The sequence below is a fragment of the Stigmatopora argus genome, chromosome 8 (assembly GCF_051989625.1).
Source record: "Stigmatopora argus isolate UIUO_Sarg chromosome 8, RoL_Sarg_1.0, whole genome shotgun sequence".
Taxonomy (NCBI): domain Eukaryota; kingdom Metazoa; phylum Chordata; class Actinopteri; order Syngnathiformes; family Syngnathidae; genus Stigmatopora; species Stigmatopora argus.
Genome location: NC_135394.1, coordinates 17,180,094 through 17,205,829, shown reverse-complemented (window position 1 = coordinate 17,205,829; position 25,736 = coordinate 17,180,094). Strand labels below are relative to the sequence as shown.

At 42.9% G+C, this 25,736-nt stretch overlaps 2 protein-coding genes across 3 annotated transcripts in view; both read left to right on the top strand.

Moving 5' to 3' along the window:
- The window catches only part of notch2 (notch receptor 2), a 53,788-nt gene extending 34,637 nt beyond the window's left edge, over positions 1 to 19,151 (top strand). For both annotated transcript variants that reach the window (XM_077606913.1, XM_077606912.1), the window contains exons 14-36: positions 607 to 717; positions 854 to 1,046; positions 1,127 to 1,272; positions 1,347 to 1,460; positions 2,592 to 2,711; positions 2,771 to 2,923; positions 4,554 to 4,782; positions 4,902 to 5,103; positions 5,170 to 5,323; positions 6,251 to 6,435; positions 6,519 to 6,651; positions 7,526 to 7,777; positions 7,849 to 7,961; positions 10,025 to 10,560; positions 11,266 to 11,607; positions 11,685 to 11,827; positions 11,908 to 12,112; positions 12,707 to 12,794; positions 12,865 to 13,018; positions 13,094 to 13,413; positions 14,589 to 14,736; positions 14,829 to 14,926; positions 15,829 to 19,151. In XM_077606913.1, coding sequence (XP_077463039.1) covers positions 607 to 717; positions 854 to 1,046; positions 1,127 to 1,272; positions 1,347 to 1,460; positions 2,592 to 2,711; positions 2,771 to 2,923; positions 4,554 to 4,782; positions 4,902 to 5,103; positions 5,170 to 5,323; positions 6,251 to 6,435; positions 6,519 to 6,651; positions 7,526 to 7,777; positions 7,849 to 7,961; positions 10,025 to 10,560; positions 11,266 to 11,607; positions 11,685 to 11,827; positions 11,908 to 12,112; positions 12,707 to 12,794; positions 12,865 to 13,018; positions 13,094 to 13,413; positions 14,589 to 14,736; positions 14,829 to 14,926; positions 15,829 to 17,187 — 5,498 coding nt within the window. In that variant the 3' untranslated portion in view covers positions 17,188 to 19,151. The remainder of the gene's footprint in view (positions 1 to 606; positions 718 to 853; positions 1,047 to 1,126; positions 1,273 to 1,346; positions 1,461 to 2,591; positions 2,712 to 2,770; positions 2,924 to 4,553; positions 4,783 to 4,901; positions 5,104 to 5,169; positions 5,324 to 6,250; positions 6,436 to 6,518; positions 6,652 to 7,525; positions 7,778 to 7,848; positions 7,962 to 10,024; positions 10,561 to 11,265; positions 11,608 to 11,684; positions 11,828 to 11,907; positions 12,113 to 12,706; positions 12,795 to 12,864; positions 13,019 to 13,093; positions 13,414 to 14,588; positions 14,737 to 14,828; positions 14,927 to 15,828) is intronic.
- Positions 19,152 to 20,033: 882 nt separating this feature from the next.
- LOC144079392 (UDP-N-acetylglucosamine transporter-like) lies at positions 20,034 to 25,493 on the top strand. The gene is made up of 8 exons (XM_077608134.1): positions 20,034 to 20,378; positions 20,572 to 20,776; positions 21,469 to 21,623; positions 21,702 to 21,824; positions 23,073 to 23,247; positions 23,320 to 23,438; positions 23,645 to 23,778; positions 24,607 to 25,493. The coding sequence occupies exons 2-8, from the start codon at positions 20,587 to 20,589 to the stop codon at positions 24,695 to 24,697; spliced, it is 987 nt and encodes a 328-aa protein (XP_077464260.1). The 5' UTR covers positions 20,034 to 20,378; positions 20,572 to 20,586; the 3' UTR covers positions 24,698 to 25,493.
- Positions 25,494 to 25,736: the final 243 nt, after the last annotated feature.

The window sequence follows — 25,736 nt, the reverse complement described above, 5'->3', positions numbered from 1 at the left end:
TAGCAAAGTGCACAAAAACAACAACAAACAAACTAACAGATATATAATTAATAAACAAGAACTAATATTAATCAATAAATAAGTAATAAATAATAAGTAGTCAACAACATAAATAAGTAGCAAAGTGCTCAAAAACAACAACAAACAAACAGATCAATAATAAATACATTTAAAAGAAATAAGTAATAAATAATAAGTAGTCAACAATATAAATAAGTATCAAAGTGCACAAAAACAACAAACAAACAAACAGATAAATAATAATAAATAAATAATAATCATAAGGAATAATAAATAAATAACCAAAACAACAAACAAATAAATTATAATAATAAATCATAATAAATACATTATAATCATAAAAAATATAAATAAATAAGTAACTCAAGTAATAGTCAACATGAAAACCTTCAAAAATTGATAAGTTGTCAACATAAAAAAATGAGTAGTTGTCAACAACATAAATGAATAGCAGTCAACATAGATAAGCAGTCAACATGAATAAGTAGGTACAAAGTGACTACAAATATGAGTTTTTCTAGCATTTGCAATTTCTCCATTGATATAACTAATTTAATTTATTTGATTTGATTTCATTTTTTACAGGGACGAACTGTGAAAACAATGAAGATGACTGTGCTAGCAACCCCTGCGAGTATGGAGAGTGCCAGGATTCTATCAACGAGTACAAGTGTGTGTGCACCCCGGGATATACAGGTATACCTTCAAAGGCATTTTTAAAAATCATTTTATCTATATTATCATGGAGAAAAACATTTTTTTCACACAAATTAAGATTATTAATTCAATCCCCCGTTTTTGCATTTTTTTTTTAAATCTCCCCCCAATCAAGGACTCAAATGCGACGTGGACATCAACGAATGCAGCTCCAACCCTTGCATGAGCGGCGGCACCTGCTTGGACAAAATCAACGGCTTCCACTGCCTGTGCCCGCCCAGCACGCACGGACCCCTCTGCCTCTCCGGCGTGGACCACTGCGAGCCGCAGCCTTGCGTCAACGGACGATGCGTGGAGCGCCAGCACGGGTAATCCGGGACCATCCTGACCGTCCTGACCGTCTCCTCCACGTCCACCTCCACGTCCCTCCTCAACGTCCTCATTCCAGGTATCATTGCGAGTGCCAACCCGGATGGGCGGGGCAACGCTGCGAGCTGGAAAAAGACGAGTGCCGGCCCGACCCCTGCCAGAACGGCGGCTCCTGCGTGGACCGGCATAACGGCTACACCTGCGAGTGCTCGCCGGGATTCCGAGGTAGGTGGGAGGGGCCACGGCGGGGTCGGAGGTGGCCACCCGAACCCCGTTTGAGCGTCCGCCTTTGCGCTCAGGCGTCAACTGCGAGAAGAACGTGGACGAGTGCGCGTCCAGTCCTTGTCTTCATCAAGGCGTTTGTCTGGACCAGGTCAACGGGTACGCGTGCCAGTGCAGTCCGCCGTTTGCAGGTCAGTTTTTCAGCGTGCTGGATGATTTCATAACTCAATATTAGGGTCATGTTAAATATAAAGGCTATTCTCAAATATATTGTATGTATTTTTTTATGTTTAGACAGATTTTCCTATTGAATTCAATGTTATTATTGTATTTTTATTTATTATCATTATTATTATTATCATTATTATCATTATCATTATCATTATTATCATATTATCATTATTATCATTATTATCATTATCATTATTATTATCATTATCATTATTATCATTATTATCATTATCATTATTATCATTGTTATTATCATTATCATCATTATTATCATTATAATCATTATTATCATTATAATCATTATAATCATTATCATCATTATTATCATTATTATCATTATTATTATTATTATTATCATCATTATCATTATCATCATTATTATCATTATCATTATCATCACTATTATCACTATTATCATTATTATTATCATTAACATCATTATCATCATCATTATTATCATCATTATTATCATTATGATCATTATCATCATTATCATTATTATAATAATAATTATTATTATCATTATCATCATTATCATTATTATCATTATGATTATTATCATTATGATTATTATCATTCTGATTATTATCATTATGATTATTATCATTATCATCATCATCTTTATTATCATTATTATCATTATCATCATATTATTATCATTATCAGTTTATTCCCCCATAAAGCCACAAGTATATTATGATTTAAAAATATATATTTCAATGACAAATGTATTTGAATTTGAATAGTTGCTTTTTTGCCACCAATAAAATTAAAATTAAATATAAATGTATGTTCTTTTATTTCTACCATTAATAAAGTAGGATTTTTTAAAAAACCATTAATATTAAGTTGTATCGGCGGCCCGGTAGTGAGTGGTTAGCACGTCGCCCCCACAATCCTCTGGTCGTGGGTTCGACCCCCGGTTGGTCCCCCAGCGTAGAGTTATCATGTTCTCCCCAGGCTTGCGTGGCTTTTCTCCAGGTACTACACATCCCCAAAACAGACATGGCTAGGCGAACTGCATGCTAAATGCTAAATTACTCATAGCTAATGGCTAACTAGTTCATTGGTCGGCTTATTTGTCACAACAGGTCCAAACTGTCAGGACGAGCTAGTTCCTTGCGCTTCCCATCCGTGCGAAAGGGGCGGAGTCTGTCGCCCGACCGCGGACTACAGCTCCTACACGTGCCGATGTCCCGCAGGATGGCAAGGTATTTCTTGACGCCGCGTGCCCGGGGTGGCTTTCCGTAACCGAAACGTCTCGCCTCAGGGCCGCGTTGCACCGAGGACGTCAACGAGTGCAAAAAGAGCCCGTGCCGAAACGGCGGCCATTGCGTCAACAGCCCTGGCAGCTACGTTTGTAAATGTCAGCCCGGGTACAGCGGACACAACTGTCAGACGGACGTGGACGACTGCTCGCCCAGTAAGTTGCCGCTTACCGTTACTACGTACCTTCTAGATAGAAGAACCCTCTTTTCCGCACTATAAGGCGCAAGTAAAAGGTGCGACTTAGATATGGATCAATCCCCTACTGCCACTACTACTATTACTACTACTACTACCACCTCTACTACTACTGCGTCATACACAATCCCCTATTGTTGTTACTACTACTACTACTACTACTACGTCATACACAATCCCCCATTGTTGTTACTACTACTACTGCTACCACTGCTATAACTACTACTACTACTACTGCTACCACTGCTATAACTACTACTACTACTGCTACCACTGCTATAACTACTACTACTACTACTGCTACCACTGCTATAACTACTACTACTACTGCTACCACTGCTATAACTACTACTACTACTACTGCTACCACTGCTATAACTACTACTACTACTGCTACCACTGCTATAACTACTACTACTGCTACCACTGCTATAACTACTACTACTACTACTACTGCTACCACTGCTATAACTACTACTACTACTACTACTGCTACCACTGCTATAACTACTACTACTACTGCTACCACTGCTATAACTACCACTACTACTGCTACCACTGCTATAACTACTACTACTTTACCACTGCTATAACTACTACTACTGCTACCACTGCTATAACTACTACTACTCCTACCACTGCTATTACTACTACTACTATTACTACTACTACTGCTACCACTGCTACCACTGCTATAACTACTGCTACCACTGCTATGACTACTACTACTACTACTACTACTGCTACCACTGCTATGACTACTACTACTACTGCTACCACTGCTACGACTACTACTACTACTGCTACCACTGCTATGACTACTACTACTACTGCTACCACTGCTATAACTACTACTACCACTGCTACCACTGCTATAACTACTACTACTGCTACTACTACTGCTACCACTGCTATAACTACTACTACTACTACTAATACTGCTACCACTGCTATAACTACTACTGCTACCACTGCTATAATTACTACTATTACTACTACTGCTACCACTGCTATAACTAATGCTACTACTACTACTGCTACCACTGCTATAACTACTACTACTGCTACCACTGCTATAACTACTACTACTGCTACCACTGCTATAACTACTACTACTGCTACCACTGCTATAACTACTGCTACCACTACTACTACTACTACCACTGCTATAACTACTACTACTACTGCTACCACTGCTATAACTACTACCACTGCTATAACTACTACTACTACTGCTACCACTGCTATAACTACTACTACTACTGCTACCACTGCTATAACTACTACCACTGCTACTACTACTGCTACCACTGCTATAACTACTACTACTACTACTACTGCTACCACTGCTATAACTACTACTACTACTTCCGCTACTACTACTACTACTGCGTTTTACACAATCCCCTATTGTTACTACTACCACTACGACTACTACCACCACGGCCACCACCACTACTCCTACTGCGTCTTATAATCCGGTGCGCATTACATACGCAACAACTTTTAATATAGGCCATTCACCTTGTAACGCAGAAAATACGCTGGTACGTTTCCCGGGTTGCTTTAAAAAAACATCTTCCTTCCAGACCCGTGCCTGAATGGAGGCTCCTGCGTGGACACCGTCGGCGGTTTCGCCTGCGAGTGCCGTCCCGGTTTCGACGGGGGGCGCTGCGAGACGGAGATCGACGAGTGCGCCAGCCAGCCCTGCTGGAACGGCGCCAGCTGCCGGGATTACGTCAACAGCTTCGTGTGCGAGTGCCGCGCCGGCTTCGACGGGATCTTCTGCGAACACAACATCCAAGAATGCACTGAAAGGTGGGTGAACTGGGGAAATGAAGGATAGTACCGCATTTATCGAATTACTTTATATTCCCGAGTGATTCTGCACCAAGTTGGGTTTTTTGATCATTTTTTGGACCTCTCTCTCTCTTCAGCTCTTGCCTTAATAACGGCTCCTGCATCGACGACATTAACACCTTCTCGTGTCGCTGCCGCCCCGGCTTCTACGGCACCTTCTGCGAGTACGAGCAGAACGAATGCGACTCCCAACCTTGTAAAAATGGCGGCACCTGCACGGACGGCTTGGGCACTTATAGGTGCACCTGTCCTGTGGGTTACAACGGACAAAACTGCCAGGTACGAACATCCCGTCTTACTAGTGTGGACTCGACTCATAATGCACCAATTTTTATATTTTTGCAGAACTTTGTCAACTTGTGCAGCCAAGTGCGCTGCCACAACGGCGGCTCCTGCTCGCAAACCGCCACCTCCTGGACGTGTCATTGTCAAATAGGATGGACCGGCCTCTACTGCGACGTCCCCAACATGTCTTGCCAGGATTTTGCTGCCAGAAATGGTCAGTCGTTTTGCCCTGATCATTTACTACCACAACCAAGCCACTTTGTCACAGTCCACCCCAAAAAATAATTACAGTATTCCCTCGATTTTCCAAGAGTACCCGTATTAAGTGAATTTACGCAAAGAAGGAACCAGAAAATTCCAAATACCGTGTTTTCACGACCATACGGCGCATCATATTTTTAGCCGTAGTGTCAGTAACGAGTGCTATTTCTGTATTTGACACACACAAAGGACGCACCGTTTTTAAAGACGCAGCCAGGCGTGGCAAAACATACACCAGCTTAAACATGCACGCTACACCCACACGCAAAAACACGTTTTTAAAAAGGCAACGGAGGCAAAACTGAGTACGGTTGTACTTTATTTAGCCATTTTACAATGTATTCACGTCATCATCACCCACAAATCCATCAAAGTCCTCATTTTCTGTGTCCCAATTGAACAATTGTCCAAATGAGTCATCGAAAACGCTGAGTTTTATATGTTCGTCCAGGCGGCAACAATCCATTCGCAAATAGTAGCTAGCTAGTAGCAAGCTTAACTATTGCTACGCTGTCTTCCATGCTTCGTAAAGCTGTGTTGGTGTTGATGTATACAGGCCATAATCCATTGGGTGTATTGACAAAAGAACTATATATCCCAGCAGTCACTGCGCAGTACTTTTTTTACGGGTAAAATAGTAGAGTCGGGGCCTGCTTGCCGTAGTTTTGAGAGCTGTAGAATATGGTGTACCCTATCGACTGATTTATTTTATTTCATCGTGATAACCATTTTAGTATTGGTCCATATATAAAGCGCACTGGATTATAAGGCGCCCTGTCTATTTTGGAGAAAATTTAAGACTTATAGTCGTGAAAATACGGTACACGATTTACGACCAATTTTCAACTGACATAAACTTATTTTCCCTCAAATTGTTTAGGCGCGGAAGTGGAGAACATTTGCAAAAACGCGGGTAGGTGCGTCAACGTGGGTAACTCCCACCAGTGTCAATGCCAGCCCGGCTACACGGGCAGCTACTGCGACGAGACGGTGGACGAGTGCCGGTCCAACCCCTGCCGCAACGGAGCTACATGCAAGGACTACCAGGGGACCTATGAATGTGTCGTGAGTACATTATAGAACGCTTTTTTTTTAGCTCCGCCCCCCAAAAAGCCGTCCTTAACCCGCGCCTTTTGTTCTTTCTGCAGTGCAAACCGGGTTATCAGGGGGTGAATTGCGAGTATGATGTTGACGAATGCCACTCGAGGCCTTGTCATCATGGAGGAACGTGCATCAATCTCATCAACCACTTCACGTGTGCTTGCCCACCTGGAACGCAGGGTGAGTCAAATCAAGAAGTGTAGAGAGTTGTGCCTAATTGGGCTTTTTCTGCCCCCTGCTGGTCTGGAGGGTGGGAGTTTTCCACTTAGTTGACTTGACAATACAAGTACAATCATACATACTTCTACTTACAAATACCTCTAGGTATGAACGATTCAGGTTACAAATTTTATTATATGCAAATAAGTGACTCAAGATACGAAAAAAAATCCAATTTACGAAATCCCCCAAAAGTAAATGCATTTCCTTATCCGTTATTTTATTTTGAATTCCCCTTATTAAGCGATTAAAAACTGTACAAATGCAACGTGGCACATATTTTCTCTCACACACACACACACAGACACAAGGGCACACGTACAAGTCTAAAATGTACTACAAAGTGGACCGCTTTGGCCCTGGTATAACGCCATCTGGCGGACAAACACGGGTATTACATCTATAACGGCTCACAGAGAGATATTTTCAACGGCGCAGGGCACATTTTCATATGCTTTATCTATTTCAAGACATAAAGAAATATAATTATATATAATTTTCTCTTATTTTTGTGTGTTTCTTCATTTTTCATACAAAATTGGGACACTGACCAATTTTAAAGGGTTTAGTTGGTAGTTGTGTGACGACCTTGGAACAAATGAGAGAATTTACATATAAAGTACACTTCTACTTACTAAATTTTAAAGTTACGAAAAAAGACTTGGAACCAATTAATTTTGTAAGTAGAGGTATGACTGTATAATGAGATTTAAAACTAAATGCACAAATAACAACAATAAACAAACAGACAAATAAATTATAACAATAAATAATCAATATATAAGTAATAAATAAATTAATTGTTTCCAAACACGTTTTTTCCCCTCTTTCCTAGGGCTTCAGTGCGAATTGAACGTGGACGACTGCGCCCCCAAGGCCGGCTCGTGGGAACCCCGCTGCCTCAACGGCGGCCAGTGCGTGGACGGCGTGGGCCGCTACGCCTGCTCATGCCCGCCGGGTTTCGTGGGGGAACACTGCGAGGGGGACCTGAACGAGTGCCTGTCCGCCCCCTGCCACGCCCAAGGCAGCTTGGACTGCGTGCAACTTGACAACGACTATCAGTGCCGCTGCCGTCTGGGATACACGGGTATGCTTTCAAATAATCGCGTGGGTAATTTCACGGCTCGGTCCCGTCACGGATTTCCTCTCTTCTCCAAGGTCGCCATTGCGAGTCCATGGTGGATTTGTGTCTGTCCAAGCCGTGCCACAACAGCGGCGCGTGCTCCATGAACATGAGCTCGGTCCACGGCTACACCTGTTCCTGCCCCCCTGTGAGTTTGTCGCCCAAATATACAAATGAGGGTTTTTCCTATGTACATGTAGGCAAGGGTGTCAGACTCGGGTTGGTTCGCGGGCCGCTTTAACGTCAACTTGATTTCACGTGGGCCGGACCGTTTTAGATATAATATTTAGATTTTTTTTTAATAGATGGATTAAAAGAACTGGATTAAAAGCCCTGAATATTCCGTTTTTGATAGATCTAAAACAATGTTTATTTGGGCTTTTTTAATATTTTTAGATTTTACAAAAGGATTTTTGAACTTAAAACACAGAAAAAATGGATTAAAAATGACAATTATTGAATTGAAAGGGGGAAATCAGGAAATTTAATATACATCTATACCAGGGGTGTCAGACTCGGGTTGGTTCGCGGGCCGCTTTAACGTCAACTCGATTTCACGCGGGCCGGACCATTTTAGAAATAATATTTAGATTTATTTTTTTTTATAAATTGATTAAAAGAACTGGATTAAAAGCCCTGAATATTCCGTTTATTATAGATCTAAAACAATATTTATTTTAGTTTTTTATATATATTTTTAGATTTTACAAAATGATTTTTGAACTAAAAACACAGAAAAAATTGATTCAAAAATGACAATTATTGATTTAAAAGGGGGAAATCAGGAAATTTGATATACATCTATACCAGGGGTGTCAGACTCGGGTTGGTTCGCGGGCCGCTTTAACCTCAACTCGATTTGATGTGGGCTGGACCATTTTAGATATAATATTTAGATTTTTTTTTTAAATAAATGGATTAAAAGAACTGGATTAAAAGCCCTGAATATTCCGTTTTTTTATAGATCTAAAACAATGTTTATTTGAGCTTTTTTAATATATTTTTTTTAGATTTTACAAAATGATTTTTGAACTAAAAACACAGAAAAATGGATTAAAAATGACAATTATTGATTTAAAAGGGGGAAAATCAGGAAATTTAATTTCCATCTATACTCGTCATTTGAATTTGATCCTAAAACAGAAAGTCGGCACTCATCATTTACTTTCCCGGGCCACACAAAATGATGCGGCGGGCCAGATTTGGCCCCCGGGCCGCCAGTTTGTCACATGTGATGTAGAGTATCGAATTGAGTTGAATGGAATCCTTTTACGGTCATTATACAAGTGTAATGTGATTTAAAGCAAATAACAACAACTAACAAACAGACAAAAAAATAATCAATACATAATTACAATGAATAATAAATAAATCATCAAGAAATATGGCGGTTAGCACGTCAGCCTCACACTTCTGGGGTCCTGGGTTCGAATCCAGGTCTGTCCACCTGTGGGGAGTTTGCATGTTCTATCTGGGCTTGCTTGGGTTTTCTATGGGTACTCTGATCCCCAAAACATGCATGCTAGGCTAATTGTATGCTAAATTGCCTGACCCTAGCTATGATTGGTTGTCATTTGTCTCCTTGTGCCCAATCTGCCATTGACGTCCAATCCATCTTCCTTTCCGCTTAACTAATCTGGTTTTCTTAATCCTCTCACTTGCTTCAGACGTCCCAATTGAGGTATTGTAGACACACCCTCCATTTTGAGGAAGTCTTCAAATGTCCTACCGTATTTTCCCGAATATAAGACGACCCCCTCTTTGCCCAGACTCAAGTTTGCAAAAAGACAAAATTTGATTTTTATAATGGCAGTACATCTGAAACAATTGATGATAACAATATGTTGGAGAGAAAAGGCGTGTTTTTCCTCATTCAATTTATGGAAAAACTGAATATCTGAACGTTTAAATATGTCAACTAAAGTGCAATCCCATTTGTAAATGAATGGCTTCTAGTTTTTCAAATGTAAATTAACCAATCGGATAAAACAAGAAAATTTCAATGACAAATCAGTGTTCAGCATTCGCTTTAAAGATATTTGGCGCCATCTCGTGTTGTGACTGGGTACAATGTCTAGACCCCGAATGTAAGACGACCGACACTTTTTCGGTCTTATTTTAATGCAAAAAAACATGGTCTTATATTTGGATCAATACGGTATTTGTTGTCATTCTTAACAATGATGATGATATTATTTTGGGGTCTTTTAGGGCTTCACTGGCTTCAACTGCGGCGACCTGGAAGGCTACAACTGCGCCAAGCTCCACTGCAGGAACGGCGGGACCTGCGTGGACTCCCCGGCGGGCCAGCTCTCCTGCCGCTGCCCGCCGGGCTTCGGCGGGCCGCGCTGCGAAAACAGACCCGCCTGCTCGGCGCCCTGCCAGAACGGCGGCACCTGCGTCGGCGGCGGCGACGGCTCCGAGCGCCATGGCTGCCGCTGCCCCGCCCACTTCTACGGACGCCACTGCGAGAAGAGGGCGGCGCCGGCCCGCCCGCCGCCGTGCCCCTACGTCCAGTGCGCCCAGCAGGCCGGAGACCAGGTGTGCGACACGCAGTGCAACAACCACCAGTGCGAGTGGGACGGCGGCGACTGCTCGCTCAACTGGAAGCAGCCGTGGGTGCGCTGCAACGCCAGCGTGCCTTGCTGGGATTACTTCAAGAACGGACGCTGCGACAAGGAGTGCGACAACCCCGGTTGTCTTTTCGACAGCTTCGAGTGCCAGGAAAACGCGCCCGGCACCTGCAAGTGAGTAACCGGCCGTGTCATAATTGAGGGTTGAATTGGAGTTTGGGTGTGAGTTTGAGTTTGGGGTTGAGTTTGGGGTTGAGTTTGGGATTGAGTTTGGGGTTGAGTTTGGGATTGAGTTTGGGGTTGAGTTTGAGTTTTGGGTTGAGTTTTAGTTTGAGTTTTGGGTTGAGTTTGAATTTGGGATTGAGTTTGAATTTGAGTTTTGGGTTGAGTTTTGGGTTGAGTTTGAGTTTGGGGTTGAGTTTGAATTTGGGATCTAGTTTGAGTTTGGGGTTGAGTTTGGGGTCTAGTTTGAGTTCGGTGTTGAGTTTTAGTTTGAGTTTGGGCTTGATTTTGAGTTTGGGGTTGAGTTTTAGTTTGAGTTTGGGGTTGATTTTGAGTTTGATTTTGGGGTTGAGTTTGGGGTCTAGTTTGAGTTCGGTGTTGCGTTTTAATTTGAGTTTTGGGTTTGAGTTTGGGATTGAGTTTGGGATTGAGTTTTTGGTTGAGTTTGTGTTTGGAGTTGAGGTTGAGTTTGAGTTTGGGGTTGAGTTTGAGTTTGTTTGGGGTTGAGTTTGAGTTTGGGATTGAGTTTGAATTTGAGTTTGGGGTTGAGTTTTAGTTTGCGGTTGGGTTTGAGTTTGGGGTCGAGTTCTAGTTTGGGATTTATTTTGGGGTTGAGTTTGAGTTTGCAATCCAACATTGAAGTGACTTTTTTTCCAGGTACGACAAGTACTGTCCGGACCACTACGGCGACCAAGTCTGCGACAAGAGCTGCAACACGGAGGCCTGCGGTTGGGACGGCCTGGACTGCGCCGGCGACACGCCGGCCAAGGTGATCGACGGCACCCTGGTGGTGGTGGTCCGGCTCCAGCCCAAGGAGCTCCTCAAGGACTTGCGGGGTTTCTTGCGCTCCCTGGGCGCCCTGCTCCACACCAATTTGAAGGTGAAGCTGGACAACAACAAGGAGCCCATGGTCTACCCCTACTACGGGACCGAGGACGCCCACCCGCGCGTTTCCCAAAACGGCAAAAGCAAGCGCGAGATGGAGAGGGAGGTTATCGGGTAAGATATGGATGAGTGCTTGCCTTTTACATTTTTGCTTTCGTGATGACCAATCATTTGTTTTGTTGTACCTGCAGTTCTGAGGTCCACCTTCAAATTGACAACCGAGAATGTTCCCAACAATCCAACGAGTGCTTCTCCAACACCAACGAAGCCGCCTCCTTCATCGCGGCGGCGCACATCAAGGCCGACCTGCGTTATCCTCTCGTGTCCGTTAACAGTAAGTGGCTCCGCCCCCTGTCCGTCTTTTTCCTCCCCGACACCGACGCCTCTTGACGGCGCCCTCGTTCTAACCCGCAGGCGACCTGACGGTCACCAAGGAGACCACCTTCCCCATGTACGTGATCGGGGTGGCCTTCGTCATCATCCTCCTCATCCTGGTTTTGGGGATGCTGGCGGCCAAGAGGAAAAACAAACATGGCCTCCTGTGGCTGCCCGACGGCTTCCTGGCCAATAAGAACGACAAGAGGAGAGAACCCGTCGGTCAAGATGACTTTGACATGAAGTGAGTTGGGAAATAAACCGAAATAATGCCATACGGTAGTAAGGTCAACGGGGTCAAACTTTTCATTGGTTGGTTCATTCGTGGTCAAAATGGATTGGACGTCAATGGCTCTGAAGGATCTGCAGCTTATTTGAGTGAATTGGACATCTATCAATGTCAATGGAAGGAAATTAGTTTATTTTGAGTCACTAAATTGTCATTTTAGGGTGCTTACAGGTCACTTTTGTGCAATAAAGATAAAACAAGTCCCTCCTTAGACTATGCAAAGTAAAGAATAAAACTTTTGACATCTTTATTTTTATAAATTTGCCTTCAAACCAAAAATTGCTGTGCAATATGTGTTAGCCTCTCTTGCTAACATCCAAAAAAAAACGCATTTCCTCTTCTTCTCCTGAGCGTTGGTCTAAAACTAGCGTTCATCTCGCAACAGCGCCCCCATTTTCTGAAGTGGCCGAGTGGTGTAATTACAGTTTTAAAACTTTTTTTTCCAATTGTAAGTTTCGAATATTATTGTTAACAAAAAAATATTTCACGATAATTATCGTTTTATGGCCCAGCTCTACCTAAAAATAAACCCTTCTTTTCTCACCCCAGAAATTTCAAGAGCCAAGACGGAGCCATGATGGACGGACGGCAAAACCAGAGGTGGATAAACGACGAGGTTCCGGCAAAGATCCCGAGGGTGAGTCTCAAAATTTGCCCCCGCTGATGGCGTCCCACCCCTAACGTCCACCTCGCCCAACCTTCGCTAGAACGAAGACAAACCCTTGCTCACCATGTCTTCGGACGGAGGGATCGACCGCAGGGAGTGGACCGTCCAGCACCGCAAGGCCGCCGACGTCATCCTGACTCCGCCCCAAGCTGACGTGGATATGGACTGCCTGGACGTCAACGTCAAGGGACCCGGTGGGAACGCGGGAAATGGCGGCCTATCCGACGCTAAGGAGCGCTCGCTAACGTTGTGACCGACCCCTTTCCCAGACGGTTTCACCCCGCTGATGTTGGCGTCGCTCCGCAACGGTGGAGGCCCCGACTGCTCGCTCCCGGGCGAGGAGGAGGAGGAGAGCGGCGGCGACGAACCCGGGCCCAGCGTCATCTCCGACCTGATCGCGCAGGGCGCTTCGCTCATGGCCCAGACGGACCGCACCGGCGAGACGGCGCTCCACCTGGCCGCCCGCTACGCCAGGGCGGACGCGGCCAAGCGGCTGCTGGATGCCGGCGCCGATCCCAACGCCCACGACAACATGGGGAGGACGCCACTGCACGCCGCCGTGGCGGCGGACGCGCAGGGAGTCTTTCAGGTATGAAAGTGGGGCCGTATTACGTATACAGTGGTTCCTCTACTTCACATGCGTCAAAGTGGCGGCCCGGGGGCCAAATGTGGCCCGCCGCATCATTTTGTGCGGCCCGGGAAAGTAAATGATGAGTGCCGACTTTCTGTTTTAGGATCAAATTAAGATGAAGAGTATAGATGTATATTATATTTCCTTTTTTTCCCCCCCTTTTAAATTAATCATTGTAATTTTTAATCCATTTTTGCTGTATTTTTAGTTCAAAAATCATTTTGTAAAATCTAAAAATATATATTAAAAAAAAGCTACAATAAGCATTGTTTTAGATCTCTAAAAAACGGATTATTAATATTATTATTTTGTAAAATCTAAAAGTAAATTCATAAAAATATTTACTGTTTTCTAATTTATTATTGAACATAATTTTAAAAAAATGTTTCCTTTTGAAATGGAAAAAAAAAGATTAAAAGACATTTTCCCTTTCTAAAAAAAACTCTTTTTTATCCATAAAAAACTGAATATTTAGGGCTTTTAAACCAATTCTTTTAATCCGATTTTTAAAAAAAATGATCGAAATATTATATCTAAACTGGTTCCACATGAAATCGAGTTGACTTTAATGCGACCCAAGTTTGAAACCCTTTAAAGATAATCAAAAAGTCACGATTTTGTATGAAAAATGTGAGCAACACCAAAATGATAAGAACATAATTTATTAATGTGTTAAAATGAATAACAAGCATGCAAAAACATTTCGTGCAGGAGTACGTGCTGTGTAAGGAGAAAGCTAACATTAGCACACATGAAAATAACTTGAAACGGTGAATTCAAAACAATTTAGCATTAAATACAACTCATAAAACTTATTTTCCACCAGTCATTTTAAATAAAGAACAAACTCAAAGAACAAAACATGGAGAGTTGTCGTTGGGAGACAGCCAATGAGAAGCCAGTGACATCGTCAAGCGGGACGCAATGCTACCGCGACAATTTCAAAATAAAGTAACGGATACGAGAAATGTACTGACATTTTTTGGGGATTTTATAACTTGTTTTTTGTATGTTGGAACGTCCATTTGCATATTAAAGGATTTAGTACATAGACGCATTTGTAAGTAGAGGTACCACTTGTACTTCCTTGACCTTTATAGATTCTTCTCAACCGAACCCAACTGTTTCTGTAGATTCTCATCCGCAATCGCGCCACCGACCTGAACGCCAAAATGAACGACGGCACCACGCCGCTGGTCCTGGCCGCCAGGTTGGCCGTGGAGGGCATGGTGGAAGAACTCATCCACTGCCACGCTGACATCAATGCTGTGGATGACCACGGTCAGACAAAAATAACTGTCATTTCTGGATGGATTTTCATTTGGTCCTCAAGTCCAAAACTCACACAAAATTCGGGAATATTCTCTTTTCAGGCAAGTCTTCTCTTCACTGGGCCGCGGCCGTCAACAACGTGGAGGCAACTCTTGTGCTCTTGAAGAACGGAGCCAACCGAGACATGCAGGACAATAAGGTGGGTTCCCAAAAACTGGTTTTCGTATCCTGTAGGGTGGGGGTCAACGGCAGTATATCACAAGGGTGTCAGACTCGGGTTGGTTCGTGGGCCGTGTTAATGTCAACTCGATTTCATGTTGGCTGGACCATTTTAGATATAATATTTAGATTTTTTTTTATATAAATGGATTAAAAGAACTGGACTAAAATCCCTGAATATTCAGTTTTTTATAGATCTAAAACAATGTTTATTTTAGCTTTTTTTATATATATATTTTTAGATTTTACAAAATGATTTTTGAACTAAAAACACAGAAAAAAATGGAATAAATGACTATTATTGATTTAAAAGGGGCAACATCAGGAAATGTAATATACATCTATACTCTTCATTTTAATTTGATCCTAAAACAGGAAGTCAGCACTCATGATTGACTTTCTCGGGCCGCACAAAATGATGCGGCGGGCCAGATTTGGCCCCCGGGCCGCCACTTTCACATGTGTTATATCACTATATATATATACACTATGAAAGTCCTATCACATAACTTTGAATCGCTTGATTTTAAGAATCAGCCGGTACCGAATCCCGGTTCGATACCCAGGAAATGTATTGCTATATCCAAATGTCTTTTGTCCACCCAATTTACAGCTATGATAACAGTATTATTATAATCTTTAATCTATAATCCTTATGAAGCGTGATTTCTGTGTGTGTATGTTAAGATTCTCACGCTACGTTTGTCCAAACCGTGCCACGTAGAGACTTGAATTTTTTTATGGTGGCCAGAAACGGCTTTCGGAATCTAATAGACTCTTTGAATCTTTTATATGTTAAACACCCATTTTTAAAAAGTGATGTGTTTAAAATTGCGCTAGCGTGCCACCACCGCTTTCAATCATCTGCCATTTGTCGTTCAGGAGGAGACCCCGCTGTTCCTGGCGGCCCGCGAAGGCAGCTTCGAAGCGGCCCAGGTTCTCCTGGACCACTACTCCAATCGCGACATCACCGACCACCTGGACCGCCTCCCCAGGGACACGGCTCAAGAGCGGATGCACCACGACATCGTGCGCCTGCTGGACCAGTACAACCTGGTCCACAGCCCCCACAACGGGCCGGGCCACATGGGCGGCAACTCCTCGGTCATGTGCGGGGCCAACGGGGCCGCCTTCATGGGCATGCGTCCCGGACCGCAGGGCAAGAAGAGCCGGCGGGGCGGCGCCAAGGCGGGAGGCGCCGCTTCCGGCGCCAAGGAACCCAAAGACGTGAAGGCTAAGAGAAGAAAGAAGCCCGCCGGGGGCGAGGGTCCGGCCGCGGGGGGCGTCAAGGCGACCGGCGGCATCCCCGAGAGCTCCGTCACCATGTCCCCCGTCGACTCCTTGGAGTCGCCGCACTCGTACGGGGGCGAGGCTCCGGCCGGGGGCTCGGTCAACGCCACCTCGCCGCCCCTGGGGGCCGGTCCGGCCACCAGACCCATGCTACCGCCCGTCAGCCACATGCTGGGCCAACAACAACAACAGCAGCCATCTTGGGTCGGCGTTAGCAAACACGGCTACGGCGCCCACGTCTTCAACGTGGTGCAACACCCCATGGGGGGCGGCCACCGCGGGATGCCCCGGCACCTCGGCCAGGGGCCCATAATGACCCCCATGAACGTCACCATGAGCCGGGAACAGCTCCCCCCTATCGTCACCTTCCAGATGATGGCGCCCGGCGGTGGCGGGGGTGGCGGCGGGCAGGCCCTGATGAAGCAACCCCAGCAGGGCCACGTGCAGGTGACGCAAGGCCCCCCTCAGAACCCCCAGGCGGGACCCGGCCGCCTCCACCGCCCCCAAGGTCTGCTGTACCCCATGCCCGAGCAGATGACCATGGGGCTATCCCACCCCGTGCACGCCATCAACCACGGCGGGGCGCTTCCTTCCTACCCCCCCATGCCCAGCCCGGTGGATAAGTACCCGACGCCGCCCTCCCAGCACAGCTTCACCCCGGCCGGCTCGGAGGGCGCCACCCCGGGCCACCCGCCGCAACCCCCCAGCGAGCACCCCTACCTGACGCCCTCGCCCGAATCCCCGGACCCCTGGTCGTCGTCCTCGCCGCACTCCAACTCGGACTGGTCCGACGTCACCACCAGCCCCACCCCGCTGGGGAACGGTCACCACCACCACGCGGCGCCCCCCTCCGCGCGCCGTACACACATTCCCGAGCAGGCGCAGCTGGCGCCGCCCCCGCCGCAGGGGGCCCCGCCTCCGGGCCTGGGGAGCAGGCAGGTGTTCGCGTAGAAGCGCCCCGTCGATTGGACCCGGCGGAAATGTCTCTCGTCTCGCGGGTTGGAACGGAAACCCACACCGAGCCTCGGCGGACACTTGTTCGAATCTAGCCTTCTCTCTTTGCACTTAAGAAAACTCAGTACAGTTTCCAAAACCTCCCCCCCGAGCTAGAAATCAAACCCAGTGCCTCGACCGTCATTGCGGTGAACTTCTCTCCGTCATTGACGGATCTGCTTGAGAAATGGACCGTTTTGACATCGAACGAAAATACGGGCTTTTACAGATTTTATGGTTTTTTTAACAAATGAACTCAACTGCCGGTTAACCCCTTCACGCCTGGATTTACATTTGGCAAATGTACGTGAATATTGTAAGAATGATCGTAATGAAGAAATTTTTTAAGATGGAAAATCCTGAAAGAGATGAAATATTTTTCCTTTTTTAAAAAACAGTCGAAAATATGGATAATCATTTTTTTTAAATGAACTTTTAACACATTTTGGGCCATTTTGGGGGTGCTAAAAAAATGGGAAAATAGTTATTCTCTCTCATCTCATTTTCTGAATCGCTTTATCCTCACCAGGGTCGCGGGGGGTGCTGGAGCCTATCCCAGTTAACTTTGGGCACACCCTGAATTGATGGTCAGCCAATCGCTGGGCACCAGGAGACAAAACAACCAATCACAGTCATTCCTAGGGGGCAATTTAGCATAAATTAGCTTAGCATACATGTTTTTGGAATGTGGGAGGAAATCAGAGTACCCGGAGAAAACCCACACAGCCCGGGGAGAACATCCAAACTCCACACAGGTGGACCAACCCGGATTTGAACCCAGATCTCCCACTCTGAGGCCGACACACTAACCACTCATCCACCGGTCCACCCAAAATAATTAGCAAATAGTTCATTTTGAATTTTTATTAATTACACATTCACATTTTTTTTTGCCATCCCGCGACCCGCGGTTCTAAAAATGATTTTTTCCCCGTGTTAACTTTTATATCTTATTTTGAAATCTTTTTAATTAGGATTTTCTATCGGCAGTATTTCTCAATCCAATCTACTTTTCACCAAAACTATGTTTATGAACTTATGTATATTCCTCCAACGCATTATCCATATTCGTCAACGGGATTGGCCGATAGACGTCCCGCCCATTCGGACCGGTCCAATCCAAACGCAGGGATTTGACGTCTATCACGGCCAATGGCAAACGGTCTTTTTTCACATCCATTATGCTAAGTGCTATCGTATTTATGCTAAAATAAACGCCTGTTTACATTGAAACCACTTTTTTAATACCAGGCCAAGTTTATTACCCGGATTTTCTGTTACTTTTAAGACGATCTGAAGCTTTTATTTGCATGTTGCCAACAATCATAGTCACAAAGTTCAATGGACTTTATGTATTTTTATTTTTATTTTTGGTTTTGCAGCATATTCTGCTCGTAAAGTCTGAGATTTTACCTGGCAAAGATTTTTTAACGGCTCTCTTTTTATATATATGAATACCGTGCGCACTTGTTGAATGATTATGAATGCTAAAAAGATGCATGATGTGGATGATTTTTTAAAAAAAAACTGCTTTTATGTTTCTTCTCCAAAACGATGTACTTTTTTGTGCTAACTTGCAATCATTTTCTGCTCTATTTAGTCGCATACGCCAAGTTTGGAGCTCCAATCAAAGTTTTGGTGACTTTGCAAGTGCTTTTGTTCCTGGAAAAATGTTTGGAAATATTTTTATATCCTTTTTGAGGTACGAGGAAGACTCTCGAACGCGCTGACCGCCGTGCTAAATCGTCTCGGACTCGTGAGGACGTTCTTCTCGAGTTCATTTTTTGGAAGGTGTGTAAATAGAAATTGTTACTTTTCTTGTAGTGTACGTATGAAGTAGTCGTGGCCGTGTTTGCTAAGCTCAAACTCGCGTTGACCAACGTCAACCAAGTTTCATTTATGAATAAAAGATCCAATCATCAGATTGTCTTTTATTGCTCCATGCTTTTATTTTATAGTACTATCTTAGTTATTTTTTTCCCTCTCAAAAGTTCATACACGTTAATATAATGAAATGTAATAATAGCATTTGTTTGTAGCACCATTAGCTTTAATGATAGCATGAATTTGCTGTGTCATTGCTTTTGGGCATTGATTGTTGTGATTTAAAAAAGTAATTTGAGTCTTCATTTAGTGGTTAGTAAAAATATTCATATAGTACTATCCGTCTAAAAGTCTATGTATCTTACATTTTTAATTTTGTTAATTTTTATGTCTATTCATACTTCTTAGCCAAACCTCCCGTTTTAAATACAATAATTATTCATTCCTTAACTGTAATTTTTCATTTACTTTCAATGTAAAATCTTTATTTTTAAATACTACAATAATTAATTCTATTTTAACTCAATTTGTGTCGTGCAGTTCGCTCTTTCACCTTTAGAGGTCAGCCTATCGCGAATAACGCGTTTAGACTTCGGAATGTATTTAAACTTGTTAACGATTTTTTTTTAAAATAAAATAAGTATTCAATCTATTACTTTAATTATGTATTTACCTACAATGTATTTATAATTATTATTTTTTAAATTAGTTCTATTTTAACTCAATGTATGTCTTGTAGTTCCCTAAATAGCCTTTAGTTGTCAGACTAACGCAAATAACCCGTTTGGACTTCGGAATGTATTTAAACTTGTTAAAGATTTTTTTTTTAATAAAATAAGTATTCAATCAATTACTTTAATTATGTATTTACCTACAATGTATTTATAATTATTATTTTTAAAATTAGTTCTATTTTAACTCAATGTATGTCTTGTAGTTCCCTAAATAGCCTTTAGGTGTCAGCCTAACGCAAATAAACCGTTTGGACTTCGGACGTAACGAAGAAGAAATCGACGCGGAAGTAGTCATTTTCTTCCTCCTTTTTATTTGATTAACCGAGAGAGCAAATCCACCGAACTATTATTTAATATTTCGACGATGAATATCTAAATTAAAATGTTATTTAATAATGCCCGGACCGTCACCATGTGTAGAATTCGGATGCTAATCGATGTCCACGTCTGGTCGACGGACGACAGGACGTAAACAGACGGTTGAAAGAAAGAAAAACAAGAAAAAAGAAAGAAACTAACGCATTTGGTGCTGCTCCCAAAAACTTTTCCCCTCTTTTATGTCTTCAAAACGGGATAAACATCGCACTTGAGGTACGAATAACTTTTTCTCTTTCTTGGTTGTCCAAACAGACTTTTTTTCCAAAATATTATTCCTGGTAACAACATGTTAATGCTGTTTATATGTATGGAAATGTTTTAAGAACAGGTAAGGATACTAAATTATTTTTTTTTATGGGGAAGGGGGTTGTTTGTCAGAAATGACCACCATGTTGTTTCTTTTCAGGTTCGTGGCTATAGAATGGCCTCGTCCTGGCTGAAGTACTTGTCCCTGGGCGTGTTGGTGTTCCAGACCACGTCCCTGGTGCTCATCATGCGTTATTCGCGGACCCTGCAGGCGGAGGGGCCGCGTTACCTGGCTTCGTCGGCCGTGGTGGTGGCCGAGGTCCTGAAGATCTTCATCTCCATGTTGCTCGTCTTTCGGGACCACAGTGAGTCGCTCTTTCTATGGCGTCGCCTCATGTTTGCTCTTTGGGACGCACCCATGTGTGTTTAATTTGATATTTGTCCTATCACCATTTCTATGAGTTTGTATAGGGGAGTGTATTTTGTGTTCATGTTTGTTTCAGGGTTAAAGTTTATTCATTTTTTTTCCATCCTTATTTTTCTTGGAGATATTACAACCACACAAGAAATGACTGGTTCGTTGACCTGGCAATTTGGTTTTAAATTACCTTTTTATACATTTGCATACTGATTAAATTCCCCAAATTTCAATTTTGTTATTTTTTTTTTAATGTATTTCTTTTGTTTATAATTTTTTTTGTCTTTTTTTTGAATGTATGAATATAATTATTATTATTATTTTTTTTTAAACACACTACAGTGGAACATGGGACAGTTGCACTTTAACACCCAGGAAAATATTTATTAATTAAAATATGTATTAAGAATATTAACAAGAAAATATATATATTTTTTGTTTTAGTTAAACTTTTTATTTGTATTATATGTATATTAAAAGGTTTTTTTTATATTGTATTTTGTTTCTGAAAATGTGCATCCAAATGTCTTCATTCATTTGACAGCCTGTCCGCTTTCCAGAACAAATAAGTTAAATATAAAAAAAAAAAAAAGAATGACAGAAGCCTAACTTGTGTCGTACCTCTGAACTTTTCGTCAGGTTACAGCGTGCGAGCGTTCAACAGCATCCTCCGGCAGGAGATCGCCAACAAGCCCCTGGAGACCCTCAAGCTGGTCATCCCTTCGGGAATCTACACCCTGCAGAACAACCTGCTCTACGTGGCCCTGTCCAACCTGGACGCCGCCACCTACCAGGTAGGCGCTCTCTCGGGGGCGTGGCCTTGGCCGGCACGCCCTGCCTCCGCCGCGCTAACTGGCTTTTCTTCCCGGCAGCTGACGTACCAGTTGAAGATCCTGACCACGGCTCTGTTCTCCGTGTCCATGCTGGGACGGCGGCTAGGGGTCTACCAGTGGCTCTCTTTGCTCATCCTCATGGCCGGGGTGGCTCTCGTGCAGGTAAAGGTCAACCTGACTTAAGTAGCGTGTCATCTTAATTCTCTTTGACGTGATAAAATGTCAGAATCACCCCAAAATGATCAGGAAATGACTCCAAATTAATAAGAAATCCACAGATAGCGACTTGTAAAGCCCCCAAATTTAACAGGCTGACAATTCAAACCAATATAATGTCACTAAAGTTGATGACACACACACACACACACACACATAGATCGCCAAAAGTCATTGCCACTGAAACAAAAAAAAAATCTGGTTCATGTAACGTAAAAAGAAGAAAATGACTTGAATCACGTTACAGTCTGACTTTTTTTTTTACTCTCAATATTACTTAGATCTCCTGTAAAGGACCGAATTCAAGATTTTTTTTATTTTTTAAATTCAAATTTATTTTGTTACTCTCGTAAACAATGTTTTGATTTCATTAATATCTATATATATATATATATACATATCATATTTTCACGACTATGCGGCGCATAATATTTTTAGCCGCAGTGTCAGTAACGAGTGCTATTTCTGTATTTGACACACACAAAGGACGCACCGTTTTTAAAGACGCAGCCAGGCATGGCAAAACATACACCAGCTTAAACATACGGACACACACTAAAAACATGTTTTTAAAAAGGCAACGGAAGCAAAACTGATTTCGGTTATACTTTATTTCGCCATTTTACAATGTACTCACGTCATCATCACCCACAAATCCATCAAAGTCCTCATTTTCCGTGTCCGAATTGAACAATTGTCCAAATGAGTCATCGAAAATGCTGACTTTTATACGTTCGTCCAGGCGGCCACAATCCATTCGCAAATAGTAGCTAGCTAGTAGCTAGCGTAACTTTTCCAACGCTGCTTTCCATGCTTCGTAAAACTGTGTTGATGTCGATGTCCAGGCCACAATCCATTGGGTGTATTGACAAAAGAACTACATATCCCAGCAGTCACTGCGCAGTACTTTTTCTACGGGTAAAATAGTAGAGTCGGGCGGGGGCTGCTTGCCGTAGTTGTGAGAGCTATCGAGGATGGTGTACCCTATCCACTGATTTATTTGATTTTATCATGATAACAATTTTAATATTGGTCCATATATAAAGCGCACTGGATTATAAGGCGCCTTGTCTATTTTGGAGAAAATTGAAGACTTTTATGTGCGCCTTATAGTCGTGAAAATACGGTATATATATTTACATATATATGCACTGCTCCAGTCAATCATTGATTCTCTCCTCGCTTCGCTCACAGTGGCCGTCGGAATCCCCCGCCGCGGAGGAGAAGGCCTCCGCGTCGGCCGGCTCTCAATTTGTGGGCGTGGCGGCCGTGTTGGTGGCGTGCTGCTCCAGCGGCTTCGCCGGCGTCTACTTCGAGAAGATCCTGAAGGAGAGCAAACAGAGCGTCTGGATCCGCAACATCCAGCTGGGTGAGTCGGAGTTCGCCCGCGTCGGCCCTCCCTCGCCACCGCCGCCGGCGATTCAACGCGCCTTCGTTTCAGGGATGTTCTGCCTGCTGTTTGCCTTTTTTACCATGCTGAGCGTGGACGGAGACAAGGTTTTCCAGTCGGGAATGTTCCAAGGTTACAACAAGGTCACCTGCGCCGTGGTCACGTTACAGGTGGGTCTCGCCGTCGTGAAGGGAGAGGGGCTCCTTTGCCGTCTGAGGGGGCGCGTCTTTCAGGGCGGTGGTGGCAAACATATGGGGCGCGGGCCGGATGTGGTCCGGCGGGGGCTCCGATCCGGTCCGCGGGGATTTTTTTTTTGCTCATTTATACTGTATGTAGAGCATCTCATGCTTTTATATTTTTGACCCCCCTGCTTCAGGCCCTGGGTGGTCTGGTGGTGGCGGCGGTCATCAAGTACGCCGACAATATCCTGAAAGGCTTCGCCACGTCGCTGTCCATCATCGTCTCGACGCTCATTTCCTATTTTTGGCTGCAGGATTTCGACCCCACGGGGTAAGATTAGATCATTTGCGTTCCAGATCTGGTGTTTGTTATAAAAATATTGAGTTTCTTACATTTATTGACCTTTTTTGGGCTGTAAAATGTTTTTTTTTTTTTCATTTTTATTATTATTTTTGAAGTTGACAGGTTTCCAGTTTGAATTGAATTGAATGCTTGTATTGTCAATATACAAGTAAAATGAGATTTAAAGCTTCACAATGAAGTGCACAAATAAATCAATAAATAATAAATAGTTAATAAAATAAGTAGTCAATATGAATAAGTGATAATAATGAGGTTATACTCACAAAATAACCAGAATCCAAGTCATACATCATACTGCTAGAAAAAATATATACACCAGAATAAGTTGTCACATTCATTAAAGTCTAATATTATGACTTAAAATTGATATTATGACTTTAGGATTGAAATGCTCCCAATATTGTTCATTTGAATGCCGCAAGTAGCTAATTTTGCTAAATTAGCTCATTTTGCTAAATTAGCTCATTTTGCTAAATTAGCTATTTTTTAACCTGAGAAAGAAAAGTGGTTAAAATTGTTAAAATGTGTGTCGTATCGATGGATGGAGTGCGGCTAATTTAGCTAAATTAGCTAATTTTGCTAAATTAGCTAATTTTGCTAAATTAGCAAATTTTGCTAAATTAGCTAATTTTGCTAAATTAGCTAATTTTGTTAAATTAGCCGCACTCCATCCATCGATACGACACACATTTTAACAATTTTAACCACTTTTTTTCTGATAACATTCCATTTTTTTAATAATAGTGACAAATGCTGTTTGGCTCAAGTTTATTATTATTATTTTTTTGTCCGCAGTGTCTTCTTTTTGGGCGCCGTCCTGGTCATCGCGGCCACGTTCCTCTACGGCTACGAAGGCAAGGCGGCCCCCAATCCCAGTAGGGCGTAAAACGGAGGCGGGGCCAAAGAGGAAGGTCTTTCTCAATGGGGTACAAGTCGGGGGGAAAAAAGCTCCAGCGCACCCAAAGTGCCTCAGGTGGTGGTGGGGGGCGGGGACACACATTTTTTTTGCAGAATCCTTCCGTCTGTTGATGGCAAATTCAGAACAGCGACTGTGTTAAACTTCCAATTTCCAAATAGAGAAAAAATTGCATTCCAATCTCAAATTCTTGTTGAAAATTTGGCCTAGTTTCAAAAAAAAAATTTTTTTTTTGGACCAAAACAACAACAAAAAAACTCGGGACCAGGAAGGATCTCACAGGCGTCCTTCACGGCAAACGAACTCGGCGGAAGATGGCTGCCGACCATCCCCGTTCTCATGGATTGGACGTCTATCGCCGTCCACGCAAGTATGTACTTTGACGTTGAAATGATTTTCCTGGAAGAAAATTTGGGGAGCGATGTTACTAAGCAACCGTTGGTCAAATCTACTGTACACTGAAAAGTATTTACGTAGTTATTACAAAGAGTTATTCGATAAATACATGTAAATAATGGGATGTTTAGCCTAAGCGGATGAATTGAAATCGGCTAATTCAACGACTCGTTTAATTTATTGTCAGTGATGCAGTTAATTTGAGTTTTTTTTTTTAATTGCTGGTCAGAGATTCAAAAGGTTTTATTTTTAGGGCCTTGTCGAAGTTATTGTATGGTTTTATGTTTATTATGCTGTTTGTTTGTGGGGATGGGTTTATTCTTGGCTCAATGTCTACCAAGAGAATCTTTTTATAAAGGTCGGAAACTTGTGACAGTGTCTCTGCTGATTTTTTACGGGGTGAAAATCAGGAAAAAATCATTTAATAGCTGCGACCCGACGGAAAAACGAAAAAATTAGCATAAGTTAGCTAATGTACTAATGACTACTAATATTGATTGTCACTGACAGTGGACTAACGTTAAGTTTCACATTTTTTTAGCTCGATAAAACTAAAAATGAATGAAAACACAACGGGTAAAATAATCTTTATTTATAAAGAATCCTTATTCTG